This window comes from Saimiri boliviensis, chromosome 4 (assembly GCF_048565385.1).
Source record: "Saimiri boliviensis isolate mSaiBol1 chromosome 4, mSaiBol1.pri, whole genome shotgun sequence".
Lineage (NCBI taxonomy): Eukaryota > Metazoa > Chordata > Mammalia > Primates > Cebidae > Saimiri > Saimiri boliviensis.
Window position 1 is genome coordinate 112306703 of NC_133452.1, and position 22058 is coordinate 112328760.

General features: G+C 38.1%; 1 protein-coding gene across 2 annotated transcripts in view; it reads left to right on the forward strand.

Moving 5' to 3' along the window:
- The window catches only part of COL12A1 (collagen type XII alpha 1 chain), a 123601-nt gene extending 114118 nt beyond the window's left edge, over window positions 1–9483 (forward strand). Inside the window, exons 61-66 of one of the 2 annotated variants that reach the window (XM_010337084.3) lie at window positions 2592–2627; window positions 2728–2794; window positions 3819–4007; window positions 4901–4969; window positions 6060–6230; window positions 8465–9483. In XM_010337084.3, the coding sequence (XP_010335386.2) occupies window positions 2592–2627; window positions 2728–2794; window positions 3819–4007; window positions 4901–4969; window positions 6060–6230; window positions 8465–8628 (696 nt within the window). In that variant the 3' untranslated portion in view covers window positions 8629–9483. Of the gene's footprint in view, window positions 1–2591; window positions 2628–2727; window positions 2795–3818; window positions 4008–4900; window positions 4970–6059; window positions 6231–7240 lie in introns of both variants that reach the window. The other variant, XM_074398044.1, reaches the window with a different exon arrangement.
- The last annotated feature ends 12575 nt before the right edge of the window (window positions 9484–22058 follow it).

Genomic DNA, 22058 nt, shown 5'->3' on the forward strand with positions numbered 1-22058 from the left:
CATTCACGTGTTCTCATTGTTCAACTCCCACTTATGAGTGAGAACATAGCATGTGACTTTACTACTCTCTTTTCCTCAAAGGATCATGGTAGGAACTTTGCAAGAGCAATTATAAGTAGAGGAAACCTTTTTTTTTTTTTTCTTTTTTTTTGAGATGGAGTCTCACTCTGTTGCCCAGGCTGGAGTGCAGTGGCATGATCTCAGCTCACTGCAACTTCCGCCTCCAGGTTCAAGCAAATCTCCTGCCCCAGCCTCCCAAGTAGTTGAGATTACAGGTGTGCACCACCATGTCCAGATAATTTTTGTATTTAGATAGGGTTTCCCTATGTCTGCCAAGCTGGTCTCGAATTCTTGACCTCAGATGATCCACCCACCTCAGCCTCCCAAAGTGCTGGGATTACAGGCATGAGCCACTGTGCCCAGCCAAGTATATGAAAGTTTTCTACCCATTCAGCATTCCATTTTGTTTTACTATGACCTCAATTGTGTCTTATATAAGAATATTAGTCATATAATTGATGGCTGTAGCTAGAAGCCTGAAAGAAATGTCTACTGCTATTACTTGAAATATGATCTCCAAATATCGGTGATAAAGATGATTTCCACAAATCATTCACAGTAGGACAATCTCAGAGTGCCAGTAGATTAAAAAAACACATAGCAGAAATGTAAAAAATAGCAGTAAATGTAAAAATCCTGCATTTGCAAAATGCTCCAAATATAATATTAGTGTTTCCACAAAAATCTAATACTTTTGGCAAAGAAACAGACAACTCCAGCTTTTCTTATGATAATTATAATTTCGTATACATTTATTTAGACCCCAACACTTCCCCCTTTCTCCTTCATTTTCCTTGTCCTTCGAAATTTCACCAATTTCATAGCAAATTTCCTCTCCTTTTTTTCTCTCTTTTATCTTACCTTCCTCTAATTTATGAAACCAACATAACAGATGGGTCTTAGCAGAGAGCGTGGCTTAATCATTGTTAGCTTATGTCATTAGCTATTAGAATCAGTTGATATCTTCTCGCTTACTTATAATACCAGATATCCACAGGGGATGTTTCCGTGAGATGTTTATAGAATACATCATTAAGTATTTAGTGCCTAAACTATGCTAGTCAGTGTTCTAGGGTCAGGTGATAAAAGAGCAAGCAAGACAGAGTTCTTGCCTTTATAGACATTCTATTGGGGGATACAGACAAAACCATGTAACTATAGTTTCCTGTGATAATGAGTGATACGAAGAAGCGAAAGACAGAGTAAGGGGATTAGAGAAAGATTGTGCTGGTGGGAAGGCAGCTATTTTGGATACAGTCATCCAAGAACCTCTCTTAGGAAGTGATACTGGGATGAAATGAGGGAGCAAGCTGTGTGATCTATGGAAAGAGGGTTCCAAGCAGGGGAAACAGCATGAATGAAAGTCGCGGCTGAGGACTGAGTCTGACATGTGAAAGGAATGTCCAACAGGTCTGGGTACCAAAGTGAAGAGAGTTAAACAGAAAGGGATAAAATATGAGGTCAGAGAGCTAGGCATAGATGATCATGTGGACCATGTAGCCCACGGTAAGTAATTACTATTTTCCTCTAAGTGTGATGGGAAGCTCTTGGAGTCAAAGGAATTACATGATTGAATTTTTCTTTAAAAAATATCATTCTGGTTTTTATGTGGAGAATAGACTAAAAAGGAGCAAAACGGGGAGCCGAGAGAGCAGTTAAGAGGGTGTTGGAGTAGTTAAGGCAGGAGTGTTGGTGTGGACTGCAGTGGTTTCTATGGAGATGGTAAGAAGCGGTTTGGTATGGGATGTTACCTGATTTGTCAATGATTTCGATGTTCCATCAGAGATAGCAGTTGGCATCCTGGAAATGTATTACTGAAAGACAGAAACTTGCTGCACTCTGAGGAAACATTTCCCAACATCTCTTATGGTCAGTGAGAGGCTTATGACAGTGTAGGGACAAATATTCTATGCTTGTGTTTTGATGTAGGATCATTCAGATTGAGTTATTTAATAAGAGAGAAACCCAGTGTCTTTTATCTCAGATGCACAAAGAATCACTGGAAGAAGTTAAGGGATATATACTGAACTAAGGAGCTGACAAAAGCCTGCTGGTTCTTAGTGAGACTGAATGGAGATTAACCTCATGGATGTTCCACGATAACCAGCTGAGCTACCCAACCATGATGACATAAAGCGAAGTATGGCAGCACAAGGGCTTCTTCATATGTATTTTAGTTCCATATGTATCATGAATTGCATTGTAAAAAGTGTGCATGGTCCATAACTTTTACAATTGTGGCCACAAAATTCGCATCTGTACATCTGTACACTGTTTTGGAGGACATGTGCTTCACAGAGATGGTGGGGTGAGGGGAGAGAGAGAGAGAGAGAGAGAGAGAGAGAGAGAGAGAGAGATTAGATTTCTTTTTATGGAAAAGTCAAATGTGAGTAACATGGATATAAATGTGATGTATCATTTTGCTAATGCTTTAGAAAGCAGACCTTGTTCTCTTTCATCATGATGTCCATTCGTGCATCAATTTAGAATATGTTTGTCAGTTTCTAATGTATACAATTCATATTTTTCAGGGTCCATCTGGGTTGAAAGGAGAAAAAGGTGATAGGGTATGTATTTTTAAAAAATCTGACATTTATTTTGTTTGTTAAACATTGAAGACTAAAACGATAGAACTAATGTGCTGATAATTCTCATTAATTCCACAAGGGAGACATTGCTTCCCAGAACATGATGCGAGCAGTTGCGAGACAAGTCTGTGAACAAATGATAAGTGGTAAAATTTATTTTCTTTTTATTGTCTGAATGTTTTTAAAATTAATTGCAGGAAAAGGCAGAGTTTGAGTCATCAAGTTTCGAAGAGAGAGATTTCTCTTTGATTTCGAGAAGCTCTTGTTTTTATACATTGTCAGTTTTGCATCTGATTAGATAAAGTTAATGATATTTTAAAGATTGTCAGTAAGATAAAATAATAACCCAAGGCAAAGCAATAGCAGCAACCTTAAGTACTAAGACATTGGGTATTTTAAGTTATGACCTTTCAGTCATTTTGTGACCTTAAAGAAGGGGGCCCACCAAGATGAATTTGATCAGTGAAAGTTGATTTTGGTAGGAAATTTTCTTTTGCCTTTCTGTTTTTCACAGACTCCTCTTATTCCTTAAGGCCTGTTAAGTAAGAAAGCTGAGTACCTGGAGACTGATGTGGGCCTTAAACCCAGAGCTCACTCTTGAGAAGTCTTAATCAACGTTTCCCAAAGTGTAATACTTAGGAACACCTGCTTAGAATCCCCTATGCTGCTTGTTAGAAGTGAGAGTTCCTGCTTCATGCCCTAAGATTAGTAAATCATTGTCTTTGGAGATGAGGCCCAGAAATCTGAATTTTTCAAGGTGTCCCACAGGCCATTCCCATTTGCACTGAAACCTGATTATCATTGCTTTAGGTACATGAAATATTGTAGAATTACCTAATTATAAGAATGGCTTGCTTTCGAGTGATGTCATCTGGCAAACCTCAAGACTTTATTTCAGAGCCACATTAAACTTTAACAATTCTTTTATATTTGTAGTAATGTTTGTGGCTTATAGGTCAGCATTTTATGGAAACAATTATTTATCAGGGCCCATTTTGTCCTGGATGACTTAGATGGTCTTAATTTCATTTTTAGGATTCTAATTAGATTGTTTCCTGGAGGGGGTGCAGAATGGAGACGGATTTCTCTAGACACTAAGAGAAAACAGTTTCACTCACTCATTGCTCCTTCATTGCATTTCTTACCAACAAGCCTTATTTCTACTTGTAGGTCAGATGAACAGATTCAATCAGATGCTGAATCAGATTCCAAATGATTACCACTCCAGTCGCAATCAGCCAGGTCCACCGGGTCCACCGGGACCACCTGGCAGTGCAGGAGCCAGAGGAGAACCTGGACCCGGGGGGCGGCCGGGCTTCCCGGGCACGCCAGGGATGCAGGGACCCCCTGGAGAACGAGGTAGGCGTGTCTACAAATGTAGGAGTTTGGATAGGTCGAAAGCCTCTGGAAGCTGACCCGAGAGAACTGCTTTCACTAGTCTCGTTTGGACAGCCTCAGAAGCGCTGTTAGGCAACTCGCAGGCCATAGAGATCCATGAGTTAGAAAAACGGTGTGTTTTTATCAGAGCTCAGTAAAGATAATGCTATTGTTTTCACTTTTGTTATTGTTAATGGGAAAAATTGTATCTTGGCAAATTAAATCAGCTACTAAAATCTTACTGCTCTCTGACCGAGGCAAGAGTGGAGCAGCAGCTGAATGTTCCTTGGCAGCCCTCGAGTTTTAGATCGACTTAATTTGGTTCCTTCATTCAGGGCCTGGCACTGGTCTTATCTGTTTGTTTGACTCGAATTTTGTGGTGTAGATAAGTGCAGTTGAAGGAAAAGGAGAAAACTAGGACTATTTGATTTCAGGTATTTCAGGACTCTGAGTACCCACTTTTGTCAAAGGAGTACTTCATATTCTAGAGAAAACCTAGATATTTCTGTAATTCTGCTAGTTCTAAAAGGGCTACTAAAGATAAAATGCCTTTAATATGTTTTTCAATGTGATATTATAACTGTTTCTTCAGGATTACTGTTCCTAATTGCTATTTAAAAAAATATTAGATATGTTTGTTTGCTTCAAATAATTTTCCCCTGCCTTGTAGCCAATTTTTTTTTTCTTGGCCATGAGTCTGGAATTACACAAATGTCTAGAAAGAACTTGGCTTAAAGAGTGAACTTCTGTGAAAAATTAGGTTCTGCGTTCAATAAGGAAATGAATTACTTGAATGAAATATTATCAGTTAAGACAAAAATTACATGTTTCCAGATAATTTTACCCTTGTGCTTTCTCTTTTTCGCCTTCCTTAGGTTTGCCAGGAGAGAAAGGTGAAAGGGGTACTGGATCTCCAGGGCCTCGGGGGCTGCCTGGCCCCCCAGGTAGGTTTGCTAGTAAATTAAACAGGTCAATAGTATAAATACTGAGAGAGCACACCGTCCTGAAGAGATTCACACTTCCTTCTGCTATTATAGCTTCAAGCATTCTTATTACCATGGCATATGTTTCAGCAACAAGTTCAACCTCCATACTTCATTTTTATGTTCCCTTTGTTCAAAAAATGAATAGGTTCTATTAGGTATTAACTATAACATTAATATATAATGGAATGAGTTTTAGTGACACAAGTTGCTGTTTCCCTTCCTCCCTCCCTCCCTCCCTCCTTTCTTTCCTTTCTTTTCTTTCTATTTCTCTTTCTATTTTTCTCTCTCTTTTTTGAATTCTCAAATTCTTATTTGTTTTGTTTGGCCTCAGTCTTTAAAGATGGCTACATTTCTTGTGTTTTTTTTCCAGTAGTCTTCACAATGGGGCTATCAGACTAAGAAAACATAGCCTCACTAAAAGGTCTGACATTTTGCTAAATTTCATTCACTGTTCTCCCAAACCATTTTGGTATTTTGGAAAGGAATACTAGTTGTCCGATGCATTTTGTTTACTAGGTTGTAAAATGATTTTTTTTTTCATTATAAGGCACATGATACCCTTGCAGACAAGGACAGCTCTATAGTTAAGTCTTTCCATTTATGTTAACCATAACTATGATTCGATTCAGAAATAACATTGCTTTGCATAGTCTGGAGTTGTGGAGCAGGCACTGCCCTGTTTTGATGGCAGCTCAATGTGGCTGCCTAACAGAGCTGTTTCCTTCCGGTCCTCTTTTCCCTGTGGAGTGGGAGAAAACCAAAGAACTCACTGATACCTCTGGTTTGGCTGAATTCTTGCTAAATCAGGTTTTCCGGAATAAAATGCTTAAAGCAGTAGATTTCTGGCATTAACTCTGATGAGTCACTGGTAAGAAAGTTCTGTTATACCTTACTTCATATTGGGTATTTCTTAAGGTAACATTTTCTTACCATCCAATAGTAAATTGTCTAATCTTGAGATAGTGGAGGTGGCTCTTAAAGTACTGTGGCTACCTCAGGAGTTGTATTTGACAAGAGGGGAAATATATTTGTTTTAATTCCACACTAGGTCCACAAGGAGAATCCAGAACAGGTCCACCAGGGTCCACGGGTTCAAGAGGTCCTCCTGGTCCCCCTGGCCGTCCTGGAAACTCAGGTATCCGAGGACCCCCAGGTCCTCCTGGATACTGCGATTCGTCTCAGTGCGCCAGCATCCCATACAATGGGCAGGGCTATCCAGGTATGTTGTTGCCCTTGTAGGAACCCGATTCACCTGAAGTAAAGGACTTTATGGAAATGAAGTGTTTTAGGATTGAAGGAAGGTTGATTTGAAGATGCCTTGAAGATATCAACTCTTTCAATCCTGTTTTGATTATATGATAATAGTGTTCACTACCATGGCGTAAAACATTATTTCACTGTTAGGATTGAATTAATTATTTTGTTTTTTCCCCATATTTCTGCATTTACCACATCACATCATAAACCTTTCCTTATTTCTCTTGGGACTTCAAAGAATGCTAGCAATTGACTTTTTCCCCTCCCCCCAAAGATTGGGAACAGGGATTTGTTAAATACAACTGTAGAATGCCAAGAATATGTATTTAAAAATTGTTTTGGGAATCTAATTTGTAGGTAAACTGTGATAATCTGGTGCAGATGACTGAACATAATTAACTGTCCCATGATAGCCATGGAATTAATATTTATAAAATCTGGGACTTAATAATTGTTTTTAAAGAATTGTTAATGAACTTCTAGTGTTTGACAGTTATAGAGGGCAGAAGTCTCCTATACCTGATTTTGTGAGATGTGAGGACTGGAGCGATATCCCAATCTGGAAATAAGATAGTCATGCTGTGGTCAACAGTGACCATTTCATTAGTGCACCCTCAAGCGTCTTGCAAATTTAAAAAATGATACTGCTGTTTGATATGATTTGCTACTTGCAAATAGTGCATGAGTAGTTGAATATCTGAATATCTATATATCTATATATTTATATGCATATGACCAAAAGTAATAAATCTTAATGTATGTTCTCATGCAACCCATTCACAAAATTACAATTTGATTCTTTATAAAATAAATATATATTACCACCTCCTTATGGCATGTGTGGATAACTAAAAATATATGGATATATATATATATGTATACTTTAACCATTACATACATAGATGGATGTGTATTTATATTTTTTACTTAGTCATTCAACTTTTAAAAACTATCATCTTTGACCTGTTTCAGGTTCCGGCTAACACATTTTCTAAGTCGCCAGTGCTGCTTACAGTTTGAATACATGAAAATCCTGTTTCTGAGATGTTTGCGCACGTGCTTATTAGGAAATGATTCTGTACGGAAATCTCACCACAGATATGGTTAATGAACCGGGTTGACATCACAAAGGAGGGTGGAGACTCTTTTTACTAACTTGAATGAGACAAAAGCAGTGGTGTCAGTTTTTAAGCCTGATGCATTTCAGTAATAATGTAGAAGAACTTTATTTTAAAAAAGTTCCAACACACAGCCATGAGGAGCCTCAGTTGTGAAAGAGGTGCACAATAAAACTACTAACCAGCGGAAACTATGCCATTTTAAGAAAAACAATTAACCTGTTTAAAGAGAAATGTCTTATGTAAATAATAAACTAATTGTGGCTTGTAAATGATTTGTATGTGATCCTGTCGACTAAAATCACTTAACAATTCTACAGTAAGCTTCTGCATCAAAGCCTGCCGCTTGCTCTATGCCGGAATAACACCAAATGGAATCTCTTCATCTCTTGCTTGTTAGCGATGTGTCTGATTCAGGGCATTTGTCTTTCTGTTACTTTTTTGTCCATGTCCTCTCATTTGGGTTTTGTAATTGCAATTTTCGAACCAAAGTTTAAAATCACCCTTTCTTCCTGTTTTGCTGTAGTCACTGGTGTTCCTCACCCACCAGCTGTAACTCAGTCTGTGTGAGGTACAGCCACAGAAGATGTCATGTACTGTATATTACCTGGTGATAGTCGCTTTTCACCCCCACCCCCACCCCCGAGTTCAGTTTCTAGGAGCCAATAAAACTTCCCCTCACCTCCTCATCTTTCCAAGTTGTTCTTTGAATTGAGGAGTTTGAAGGCATGAACAGTTACTTGGGGATTTGCGAAAAATCCTACTTAGGTACTGCGTTTACAGTTCTTTGGCCCATTTTCTGACCCTTCCCAGGTGTTTGTGCAATGATTGTATTTACTGCTGGATCTCTGAAGGTTTATTATTATTATTATTATTTTTATTTTAAAGAAAGTGCCATTTCATTATTTGATCATCACCAAATTCTCTGGAAGTAATCGGGACATTGTAATTTATCTATTTATAGTTGTGAGATTAAGACTGGAGTGCCATCACCGCGGGTGATGATTTAGTTTTTGCTGTGTGTGTGTGTGTGTGTACCTTCCATATCATGCCATAACTGTAATGTTGAATCGGACAGAGCCTTATGTGCCCGAGGGCGGGGCCTTCCTGCCTGAGCGCGAGCCCTTCATCGTGCCCGTGGAGCCCGAGCGGACGGCGGAATACGAGGACTACGGCGCCGACCAGCCTGCAGAGGAGCCTCCATCCCACGCGCGCCCCCTGCCCCACGGACCCGGGCAGTGAACCCGAGACCGCGCGCCGCGCCGCGAGGCTGGGGGAAGGTGTTGAAATTCTCATTTACAGGTCAAATAGAGCAGTGTGCGTCTTTTCTGCGGTGTTTCTTCCAGCGTTGCTTCATCCAGGAGTACCCTTTCTGATTGCAGAGAAACTTGTTTCTATGGGAAGCCTAGCTCCCAGCACGCAGTCTGTAGACATTTTTGCCTTTGCCCTTCAATTGCTTGCAAAATACTTTGTTCACAAAATCTGCGAGGAGAGAACGTGCCGTGTGCCTTTAGTTAGCACAGCGGGCAGCCTCAGTGAAACTCTTAGGTTAAGCAGTAAGTCCTGGAACCCAGAGCTACTGTGTGTTTCGAGAGGGCAGTTTATCTTTTGCTATACTTACTTGCAATTCAGTTACACCACGATTCAAATAATTCTCCTCCTAAAACCAAAAAGGAGGGAAATGTCAACTCCATTGTAATTATTTATCTTCTATCTGTTATACACCGGGGCATAGAATGCTTGTAATACATCTCTTTTAACGACCACAAACCTTAAGCCATGTAGGTGAAGTTAGTGCATCAATGGGATACAATTCCATATTGCCTTAAACCTCCTTGTTTTAGACACACTAACATTTATGCCAAATTGCAGATTATTCTGCAGAGATGGAATTGCATGTTTGTGTTGTATATTTAGTATGAACATTTTTCAAAATATATTTCTTAGTTATCAAAAGCGGTTGGAAAACATTTGCAAGACTATGAACATAGAATTGCTGCTTTTATATTTTAACAGCAAATTGTGAATTTCACTGCCTTATATTATTTATTTCTGAAACAAAAGAGGCATTTTTCAATAAAACTACTGAAAATTTGACATGGCATGTTTCTTTCTTTGAAGGGCCCTTTGGTCTGCCTCGAGTGGTTGTTACAACAAACAACTTCATATCCTTGGATACGGTTACAAATCTTGCTAATACTATTAAATTATGCTAAATAACTTTAGATTTTTAATGATATGGTGAAGTCATAGAAAGAGAGTGGTGAGAGCTTTAAAAAGCCCAGCAGATTCCAAAGGCTTTATTAGGAATATAGGGGACGTGTGGGTTGGTGGAAAAACAACTACGTATCCTAGGAGACCCCAAACAACCAAATAACCTCTCACAACCCACATGATTTCATATGCATTTAATCACTTTTCTATACCATACTTAACCCAAAAGCATGTTTAATTGCTAGAAGGAAAATTCCTTAATGGAAATTTTTACATTTAGCGATGCCTTCCTTTTCTAAACCATTCTAAATAGCAACGAAAACAATGTAAATATTAGTTTGAAAGAACCAGTGTCAGTTGAAGAGAGAAGGGTAGTGATAGGAAGTTTTCCACAGAACAAAACATCTGAATTAAATACCTCTTGGAGACTAGGATCAAAAGGAATAGATGATACAGGAATGCATTACATTTACGAGGCGTCAAGCATAGCATTCACCTGTAATTCCCAACACTTTTAAAGCTAGAAGATCCCCTGAGACTATCCCAGTCCAACTCCTTTGCTTTACGGAGAAGAAACAGACTGCTAATTAATATCAGAACAAGACTGAGACTCTGGGCCTTGTGATTCTTAACCTAGTTTATCACTAGAGTGCTCTCCTGACTCCCATCTTCTTACTCTCTGGGCAGGAGCTTTCAAACCTCAAAGTTCTATCAATTTATTTTGATTATTTTCTGATTCATTTGGGTGTCTGATGCTCCCTGATGAATAACGTGTATCAAGAATCTGAAGATGGGTGGATCCTCATGCTACTAACCCAGTGGAGTCCCAGAGCCACGTGGACTGAGGTGTAAAGAAATTGTACCTTCTGCCACTGGCTAAATGTGAGTTTGACTCTTGATGTTGGCAATGCACTGATTAACCAGTTTCTATTCTGATCTGGGAACTTGGGGCCAAGGCAGTCCAAACCAGGGGTAAGCACAAAATTAATAACTAGCTGAAATTCTTGTTGTGCTGTTTGTTTTCATAGTATATTTACTTCTTAATTGTGTTTGCTGGACTCCGTGTTAAAATCATTTTTATAATCCTTGATTGAGCACATATGGGCTAAACAATAGGGAGAACAGGACAGATAGACTGGCTTTAAAAACTCAAGAGTACAAAAAATCAAACATGTAGGTAGTGGTTTACTTATCCAAACTTTTTTTGAGAAGAGTACAGAACAACTTGAAACACTTTTTCTAAACTTTTCCATTTGGAAGCATTATAATAAATTCCTTATGTGTAATTTACATTTGGAGCTAGGACTCTCATTTTTAAGAAAATAGCTTTAAATAAATATGGGGAGAGGCTGTAGCTTCTAATGAAGTCTACAGTGGGAAAGGTTTCAAAATTTACAAATAGCTTTTCTAAGGATCCTAATTTCTGAGACTATTTCTGTAGACTATTTGTACAATGATATAGCAAGTGTATTTTCTTAAATATATGAGCATTCATTTTTGAGTCTATACAGATTTCAGGTACCTGGGCAGTTGCTCAAACTTAGATTTTATTTTTTTGTGCAAATAAGGTCAATATAATTGTTCCTAAATATTTGTTATTCATTGTATCTATTGCACAGCATTTGGCACATACAATTCTTCCTCATTCGGTTTTAATCATAATTTCTTCATAATATAAAGGGGTTTGTGATTATACTGTCCTCATGTGGTCTGAATCATAAACACTAGCCAGTTATATAAAAAACTGCTGTAGTGACTCTTATTTTCAAAGGCAATCTTTTAAATACAAAGTAATATCGATCCTTAAGTTATTTTACACCTGTGGTCAGAAAATGGATTTAGATCTGAATATCTTTTAAGTAAACGTTTATTAGCTTTTTCACTGTTAGATCAGGCTGCTGAAGGTAATTGGAAAAAAACCCCACACGGACTAGCTTTTAGAGAATGACCCTGTGTTTCCTGTCTCTAACCCTGATCTCTTGCCTAGTTCTATATCAGTATGTTGAGCTGTACTGCATACCCCTTCTTGAGTTCCACAGACACCTCAAACTGAAACGCATCTGGTATTTATTAGGATTAAGTTCAGCTGTGAGTAACAGACAGCTACAAAATTACAGTGGCTTAAAGAAGTAGAAATTTCTTCATTTCTCATGTTTGAGAAGTTAAGGAAGCAGGCTCCTTCTATCTTGCTGCTCTGCTTTTTGTAATTTCTATGGCCAAGTTAGGCTTATGGTCCACAGTGGTTAATAGAACTGTAGCTATTATGCCCATATTCCCCAGCAGGAAAGAGAAGGAGGTGAAGAAGACACCTCGTCTTTTAAAGGCACCTCCTGGAAGTTAACAAACACAATTTATATTACATACCATTCGCCATAACTTAATCATTTGGCTATGTTTAGCTATAAGGGAAACGGGAAATGTTATCTTTATTCTAGATGACCATGTGCTCCATGAAAACCAGCTAGTTCCGTTACTGTGTAAGAAGAGAAATGACAGGTGGAGGTAAACTCAAGGTTTTTGTCTTTCATACAATGTCCAAATCTGAACAAATATATATAATACAAAGTAATTTATAATATATAATAGGATTTATAATATAAATTATATGTTTAAATATATATTTAAATATAATTATCTATTTAAATATAATTTTCCTTCATTGTCCCCACCAACCACCAAGTTACTCAGGCTAGAAGTCTGAGAGTCCTTGGAAACTTTCTACTTTCACTTCTCACATCCAGTCAAGTCTAGCAGATTCAGTTCCGACATATATCTTAATCATTGGGTTACTAGTCAATTTCAGACCCTTGGCATTTCTTGTCATGACTCTAATTCATAGTTTCTTGAACTGTTCCCTTCCCATAGTTTTGAATCCCCTTAAAAATGTCTTCTACACAGTTGTCAGAGTGACTTATCTAAAATGCAAGTCTGATCATGTCATGTTTCCTAGTCAACATTCTTCAGGTGGCATATAGATTTCTCTGCCCATCTTGACTCTGCCAGTTTCCTATTCCTCCTCTCTCACCAACTTTTCCACTGGACTACCTAGAATTCCTATTCTATTATTAACAAACATCTCCGAATCCTCAGCCTCTATAGTGAACAATTCCAGCGCCTCTTGGATTTACTCTGAAACTACTGCAGAGACTTTTCACAGTGGGTAGGTGGGGACATGTCCTCCTCATTTCTCAGTGCTGTTTGGAATAGAAACCAGTAAGTCTTCCTTCTGCTACAAAAAGCATTTATCATTGGAAGCTCACAGCTAACTTTACATCATTATAACCTATACTTTGTAACATAGTAGCTGATTTTCATGGGACACATGTCCATCCAGAATATAGCCTGCAGTAGCAGCTATAGTATGTGGCTCTCACTGCTTTTCTCCTTCCTCATATCTGCCATCTTCTGGGGACACTAGAGCATCCATACTGGATGACAAATCCAATGTTCTCAATTATTTGAACTTCTTATTTTCAAGAAATTATTATTATTTTTATCTCAGACTCAGCTACTAATATCTCCAAGATCTTAACTTGGATTTGAATTCATTACAAACTGCCACAACTTCGAAATCACAAATTTAGACACTGAGCTTTCCTGGGGCTTCTGGCTCATCTGCTCAAGTATTCCCACTGCAGCTGTCCCTCAGCTCCACCATGACACCCAGTGCAGTGAATCTTCTACGTTCTTCCATCCATTATTCCTTCCTTGTCTTCACGCCTTTCTTATCCAGCTTGGATTCCATGTCCTCATAAAACACTGTTTATCGAACACGCTTAACTCTAAGGGGTTACAAAACTGGCTCTGTGGCTGGGCGCAGTTGCTCATCCCTGTCCCAGCACTTTGGGAGGCCGAGGCGGGTAGATCACTTGAGGTTGCAAGTTTGAGACCAGCCTGATCAACATGGAGAAACCCCGTCTCTACTAAAAATACAAAAAATTAGCTGGGTGTCATGGCACATGCCTGTAATCCCAGCTACTTGAGAGGCTGAGCTAGGAGAATCACTTGAACACTGGAGGTGGAGGTTGTGGTGAGCTGAGATTGTGTCATTGCACTCCAGCCTGGGCAACAAGAGCAAAACTCTGTTTCAAAAAACAAAACAAGAAGCACTCAGCTTTTTTTGTTTCTTTTTATTTAGTCACTGCCTTCAGTGAGGTTCTATGAATATTACTTTTCTATCGTTTATCACACCTCAGACAGATCCATTTCTTTTGGATAATTTTAAGCATGAAAACTTCAATCTAGTCCAGCTTACTCCAGTTGAAACCTTTAATCTCAAACCTGGCTTAGTATTTATTTTTCTTTCTGCCTTAAAGCCAGATCTTAGATGTAGGACTTGGACTGCAGAGATGGGTCTGTCAGCTCTTTCACTTCAGCTGCTCCAGGCTTTATGTAGCAGAAGCATACTGAATGATGAGGAGTTAAGATTTCTTCCATGTAACCTGTGCCATGAGAATCCTCTTTCGGATGTGGCAAGTGCCCAAATGCTGCTGCTCTCATGGGGTTTCTCAGGGGGCTTGTAGGACCCATTTATTTTCAGAATGACCCTCTTAGTGTACACGCAGCTTTTGCTTCCATGATACACCTCATAGCTATTTACTGCTAAGGTTCAGTCCTCTGCCTAAAGTTCTGTTTGAAAGTATTCCAGCAGGATGGCTCATATCTGGCTACCTTCCAATTGTCCATTTATCCACAGCAGACTAAAACATCCTTGTTAAGCCAAATAAAAAAAGTCTTCCACCACAAATGCTGCTTCTTTTTGCGTGCCATGTACCATTCATGTTTTCCCCTTCAAGCACATAAGCCTGTAGGCTAGGCCTTCAAGTCTGCTGTGTAATAGATATTCACTTACAGAATAACATTAGTCCCTCCTTGTCTTCACTTCCTTATTGGAAGTGCCTTATAGTATCTTATAGGCACTCTTCAGTCTCTGCGAGTGATTCCCTTAGAACCTCCTTCATGTGGCTCACTTGGGTGAGAGTTTGAAGCACTCTTTCTACAATGGAGGGTAAAAGCCACAACTCGATCATATAACAATAATTGCCTGCTTCAGTGGAATCCTCTTGATTCTCAATCTTTTGCAAATATCGACTGCGTGGTTGTGGTGGAGTGATAGTTTAGATGGCAGAGCCAGTTCTGCTAATTGTTAGAAATCCTGTGGGAATATGCTTTATAGCTTTCTTTAGAATGTGAGTGGTACATAATTTTCATCTTTATAGCTATTTACCCAATTCTGAGTCAAAAGGAAAAATACTGTCTAGCATCTTGGTACCCAAATAAGCCAAATTCCTGCTGTTATCCTGTCACAGGTGTGTATTAAAATCCTAACTCTAGATTATCCCAGCTGCTTGTGATCTCCATGACTGTACCCTGATACTGAGTACAGTTGAAGAAAATCGCCTGCTGGGACAGATTGTTATGTCCAGAAAAAAAAAAAAAATCCATGTGACCAACCTCAAGTTGCCTGTCAACACTGCGTGATAATTTGACATGCCTTGTTCTCAACTATTGCCAAAAAAATTTAAACTTGAACTCTATACCCCATTCTGATCAGGAGAGTTCAAGTTACTTCTCATAGAAGTGATTATTTCATATAGGGATACAAAGCTAAATTGGAACATTACCTTTCTACAGCAGGCCACAAAACCACCTTCATCTACACATATCCTTTCCTTCTGCTTCATCAAAACAGCATCTCTATTCTTTGAATTCTGGATCCCTTTTTATTACGACCTTCCACAAATACTGAATTAAGCATTTATTAAGTGATAGGTCCATTTCAGGTGGTGCTAGGGTTCTATAGAAAAACCAAGACAAAATCTTTTTTCTTACGGGGATCTCATTTTTATAGTAGGAAAAAGACAATAAATACATAGGCCAAGCATGTAGTCAGAGAGTAATAAGTGCTATGAAGGAAATTAAAATAGGCAGAAGGATGGAGAATGTTGGGTGTCCATGGCATGTGTGCTGCTTCAGGTAGGCTGATCAGGAAATGCTTATTTTAGTAGAGACCTGAGGAATGGCTGAAAGCATGAGGCTCAGTTCTGTGTGATCATTGTGTAAACTGGATGCTTTCACAGTTATATGGATAGATTACCAACCGTATCCTTAAAGTGACAGTTCTCAACCTTACCTCCAGCCAGGATGGAAAACTTTCTCCTTCTCCCTGTAGCTTCGGGTATCATCTTTAAGCAGACTACTATATTTCTAGCTCAGTCTTCTCTTTGAGGCATGTATATCCAACTGCCTTGGGACATCTCTGGTCGGGTGTTTCATAGGTATTTCAGATTTGATGTGAACAAGGTAAAATCCTGCACTCTCCCCACACTAGCCTTTCTGCAAGGATTTCTTTCTTTCTTTCTTTCTTTTTTTTTTTTTTTTTGGTCTTTGTGGGTGGTATAACTATCCTCTCAATTGTTTAACCCAGAGACCTAAGAATTAATACGACTTCTCTTTATCCCTCACCTCCCCCATCCTCCAGCCTTGAACTCCTTTGAATCCTATCTCCTATCTAGACAGTTGACCCCCCTGTATCCTCCCTGCCGCCATTCTCTCCCTCTAGGCTCCATTGTCTTGTCTGGATTCTGGAGCAGTCTGTATTTGATCCCTTCCATCCACTTTTACCTCCAGCCAATCCATTTTTCTCCCAGCATAGCAGCCGAAATGATTATTAAGAATGCAATTCTGGTCACATCATCACATTCCTTAAAAGTGGTGTCTAGTCCAGAAACTTTATTGAGACTCAAATACCAGCAGGGATTTGAGCTCTTCCTATTTTTTAACATCATCGTACCTCACTTATCTCTTCAGCTGGCTTTCTTCAACCATATTGAACTTCCTGCCTGATCCTTTCTTAATCCCAAGCCTTCACTATTTCCTTTACCTAGAACATTCTATGTCTTCATTTGGTCAAGCCCTACTATTACATTCTTTAAATGGCTCCTATAAGGCTACCTTCTTTGGGACACCTTTTCTGTTGCTTCCAAAGTTCAAGATTCCTGCAATGTATATTAATGCCATGTACTTTCCCTTTGATACCTTTTATCACATTAGTATTTCTTTATTCAATGTTTGCCTTTCCTGCTGGATGGCAAGTTTCAGTGAGGGCAGGCTTTGCGTGTCCAGCAGCCCCCACAATGCTGTTACGTAGGTAGTGTGCAATAAATATCTGTAGAATGATTTCAGGTGAAACAAACTCTTTTTTCCTGATATACAAGGGTCTATTTAAAACTCAGCAGAATGCTGTATAAAAGTTGGGTAATTCAAGTGTCACTGGACTTAATGTCTGCTTTGTTGCAGTGCAGAGGAGGATGCCTCTGGAGTGTTTTACCCTGTATGGGAGCCATTAATGACAGAAAGCTTAATTATCCCTTACTTTGGGCTATTATATAATTGAGCTTATTTTAATGATATTCTTCTGTATTTGTAAATTCAAGGTAACCTGAGTGGAAGTAACTGGATAGATTATAGGAAAAATTTTACCTGCTGTTCTTCCAGGTACATAACTGGAAAATAAAGTATAAAGTTTGCTCCAAAGCCTCATCGAACTATTAATTTAAAAAAAGCCTTAGGTGTTCAGGAAATGCCACAAAGAAAGGATGTTTCATCTTTTTTCATCAAAAATGGATTTGTTTTTGTTTTTGTTTTTGTTTTTTCTCCAACGCACATCTTGAAGAGTGAACACCTGGCAGGATGGTTAGACAATACAATAGTTATAAAACTGGTGTTTTGTTGAGAGAGGCACTGTTGCAGACTGTTGTCCTTCATTGAAGCTTTTGATTATAAATAGAGTTACTCCAAATATCATAAAACAACATGTCAAATGGACAGTACCTTTAATCACAACGTTTTCTAGGGTTGTCAGTTTAAATTTCTGTTGCTTAGATTACTCAAAGCAAATGCCACTGGAGTGTGTTGATTAAGGTCAATTTATTAAATGGAGTCCAACTAACGAAGATAATTTACACGTTTTTCTTCGACATATACTTTCTAGATTTAGATTTTTTAATAAAATAAAATGTATTTTGTTTATTTTCAACCTCATTTCTTAGTTTCTTATTATACTTAGAACAGAATGCAAAATGTAGTTGTTGCAAGAAAATATAAATATTAAGAGAACTTCAAATGGAGTTATAAACTATTTTCCATTTATACGTTCAAGACAGGAAATAAAATAGACTTCTAACCTACTTTGTGCCTGGGATGGTGCTAAGTGCCTTTACGACAACCAGGTGCGAAGGGGTTCTCAGAGAAGCTCCAGCTGGCCTGTATTCTGGGAGGAGTGGGCACTGGGGTGGAGCCATGGAAGTTCGTGCTTTTTGCGGTGGGGAGGAGCCTGGCCCCTCCTCTTCCTGCGTGGCTCCTGGAATTCAATCTGCGAGGTGGGAAGCACGCACTAGCAAGACTCTTTTGCTTACCGAGAGTCCCTGTTTCCCCTTCTTTCCCTTTTTGCCCAGTAAATCCCATTTTTCTCCCTAAATTTTCATGGTTGTGTTACAAGGACCCCGTCTTTAGCTGAACTACGGAGCAAGTCCTGCAACAGCTTCACACAGATATTCTTGTAAGTATTATTGTCCTTGTTATACAGATGAGATTAAAAAACACATAAAGAAAATTAAACTGTTACCAAGGTCATGCAGTTAGAAAAGAGGATTCCGACTTGTACTTTCTTACTACACTGCACTATCTTCGTTGTTTATCTGTGGTAATGTAGGCATAATCCCGTTACTAATACAATTAATAATGTAGTTAAGAGTGCACACTTGGCTCTCACACCTGAGTTGGAACTTTGGTGCAGATGCTTTCTGTCTGTGATCTTCAAAAGTTTCTTAACATGTCAATTCTCAATTCCTAAAAACTTGGGCCTCATGCTTACTTCTAGAGTTATGGAGAGATTAATGCCAATTAATATTTTTTTACCATATTAAAAATTAATTTAGATACAAATCTTGTGAAAAGGTATCAGAGACTCTGGTAGTGGTTATTCCAGTTCATAAGTGTTGTTCTAGTTTACTCATTGAGAGGGAGTTTTCAGTTCTCACTCCATTATAAATTTTAGCACCTGCTTCTCCTTTAATACTTAGTAGCTTATAGTCTTTTTCACTCTTATCAACAGAGTTAGGGAAGGTAATTATTTGAACATGTCTAGTATACTGCTCACTAAATAAATGCTGTCTTCTCTCCCCATCTGTCGCTATCCAGTAGTTCCTTAAATTGGTCTCAGTATAGCAATTGGGTTTCTCAATGCTTCTTGGGGATCATGGTGAAGACTTTTGTGTAGGATCTGACACCAGAGGCATCTAATGTTGTTTTTCTTGATTTAACCAGATGGAAGAAAGTGGAGGAAGAAAATGCAAGGGATATAGAAACAGGAAAACTCTGGGGATAGTTTTATTTTCTTGACCTCTGTCAGAAGTCGTTAAAGAGGACAGTTCCACAATTTTTAAATCCATTGAAATTATGTATTTCTTAAATAACATTGTGTTCTTAGGTTGTAAAGCCAAGGGTTGTAAGAATAAAATGCTAAGAGAGCAGCCCGCCTGAGGATTGGCAGTGCAATAACAAGGCTCTGGAGCCAGGAAGATCTGGATATGAGTCCAGACTCTGCCACATTTTAGCTGCTTTGGGAGAATAATTCAACTTCTCTTTACTTTCCTAATTTGTAAAATGGGTAAATACCCATTTATTATACCCACTCACACAAAATGAAGTTGTGTTGGTGTGAGAAATCACCCCCTTGCACTATTGTATTTGAGATAATAGTTATAAACATGTATACATGTGTAGTCATATATAGTAATTGATGTAATTTTTAATTTAATAGAAATTCCTAAATAGAATTTTTTTTTTGTATTTGACATACAGACTATTGCCATGCGGATTTTTTTTTAATTGATCATAATGAGTAGGATATTGGCAAACATATGAGAGAGAGAATGTACCAGAAACAAACGTACATCTCAAATTTCTCTGAGAAATGTTTCTTTTCTCAGAAACATTCTGTATACTATGTCTAAATTATGGCTCATTAGAAATTCCTCCTCAGTCCTCAAGTTATTCAACTGTTTAGCAGAATTATTTTTGTCATGGCATATTTCTTTGTAGAGACATATCTCAAGTCTAGAGGACTTCCAGTGAAGCTGATCTGTAGGTAAGAATTAGGTGCCATCATGTTAGTAAAGGCATATGTTCAAGAAATGGTTAGTATTGTTACTAGAGGAAATGCCTTATAACACTATTGATTCAGATAATGGCTTCAAGGTATGGATTATATTTACTATCTAAACTGGATACAATTCAGTTGTTTACTATAGCTTTATCTTGGGTATTTTGAATGCTGTCTCAAATTGGGCTGGCTGTTAAACGATTATTGACGATTGTTCCTTAGATTTCCATGTGCAAATAATTTGTTTTACAGTTAAATAAAACATATATCTAGAAAGTCACTTCAACAAATTTAGAGCTTAATAAGCTACTTATGAACAAAGCGAATGCCTCTTGGCTAAGTCTCTAGTCACTGAAGACACTCTCCTTAGCCGTCCTGGAACATATGAACTTAAAATGGAGTTTGTTTGGGATTTTAATTCTTGTGGGCAGGCAGCCCACTGAGTACTTTCCATGTGAAATCCAAAGTCTGTTCCTGGAACTTGTGGGTAGGGAGGAACTTCCTTAAAAATATGGTCCAACTTCTCATTACATTTTTAGTCACCAGTGGACTGAAAATGGCCGTTCATATATGAATTCTGCCGTGAAATCTTATTAAAGAGATTATTAAAATTGGGTGTAACAATGTGAAAACCATTATAGATGATATGGGAGTAACTGAACCAAGTTGGCAGTGTGAGTGAAGGACAGTGAAAGACTGGGTAGAAGAGAATCTTCTTGGAGAGGATTATATCTGAGCTGAGACAAAAAGAATAAAAAGATTTCCATTTTGTCACTGTTAAAGATGGTACTAATTTGAATCTGTTTTGTAAAATATGGTCTCATTATTCTTGCAACAAACTGAAAACAAATATGTAGGAAGATTATATTCTATAAAGGTCAAGCTAGTCTTTCTTTTGATAGAAAGTGTTGATACTTATTTCTGATTGTTAATGGGTGGCTACATTTAATTAACAATAGCAAACATTTATTAAATGCTGTATTATGTGTTATGGTGCAAAACACAAAATATGCATTAAATGACAATATATGAAAAGCACTTAGATTACTTACTGGCACATAATAAATGGTCAAAAATATTTTTAGCAATTATTACAAATCTACTGTCTTACACAATCTATCATATAGTGGATGAAGGGACAAACATTTATAGATGTTTATTTGCTTAAGGTCACAGAGCTAATAAATCACAAATTTGGGATTCGAATTCAAATATTTCTAACGCAGACCTCAAACTTTGAAACATTATGATGTACTCCCCAGTTTATTAAAACTATTCTCAAGAACATGGAAGCTAAATTCAGATTAATAGTGAGAAACACATGAACTTAGGCACATTACTTCAATCTAGACTGTTGTTAGGCAGTTTGAGTTTTGATAATGTAGATGTTGTAAAGAACAAAAGTTTATTCGTCAGTAAAATTTAAAACCTCAAGATGAAGCAGACGGGCATATACAGGGACTGAAGATGTACCAGGAGCCTGACACTAGTTAAAAAAAAAAGTCTTACTGGACGTGATAAATGAAATTGTGTTCGTGTAAGAAATCACAGAGTGGGGAGCAGATAGGCCAACATAGGAGTCAGTAACAGCAGGTGAAGTCCCTGAGAGAGCCAAGAAGCAAACTGTTTCTCCCTAGATTATACGGTTTTTGACTTCTACCATAGAGCCGCAAAACCTTGAAGCAATTCCCCAATAAGCCACAATTACCAAACTCCAGCCAGGCAGGTGTCCTGGGTTTTGTTTGCTTATTATTTAGTCTCCCTACTTTCTTTCAATTGCTTTTCCCCGCTTTATTTCTTTCCCTTTGATGCATTAATGAAATCTCAGAAAAGCGACTCCATTTGAAAGTTAAAAAAAAAAATCATAAAATCTTTTCTTGAAAACCACAGCCTTCACTTTCCTGGCAACTGAAGGTTCTCTGAGCTGGAACCATGGGCCAGATCTATATTTTGAAAAGGTGGAAGATATCTCTTTAGACATTCTTCTAGGCTGAGGTTGGCTTATTTCTGGGGCTCTAAGAAAGTACTTCTGAGATCTGCTCCCATCAGACTGAAATTCCAGCATTAGCATTATGCTTCTCTCATAGCTTCTGTAGCATAGAGGGAGAGGATTTTCCAGCAAAGGTAAAAATGAAGCAAAGTTTAAAAAAAAAAAAAATCCACTTCTTTAGTAGCTGTATGAGGAATTCCTTGGATAGTCTCCCCAGTAAAATAACCATAAGCAGTGATTTGGAAGTCTTTAAAAATTGTCCTAAGGGCATACAGCAAATGAAGCAACATTTATTCAAGAAAA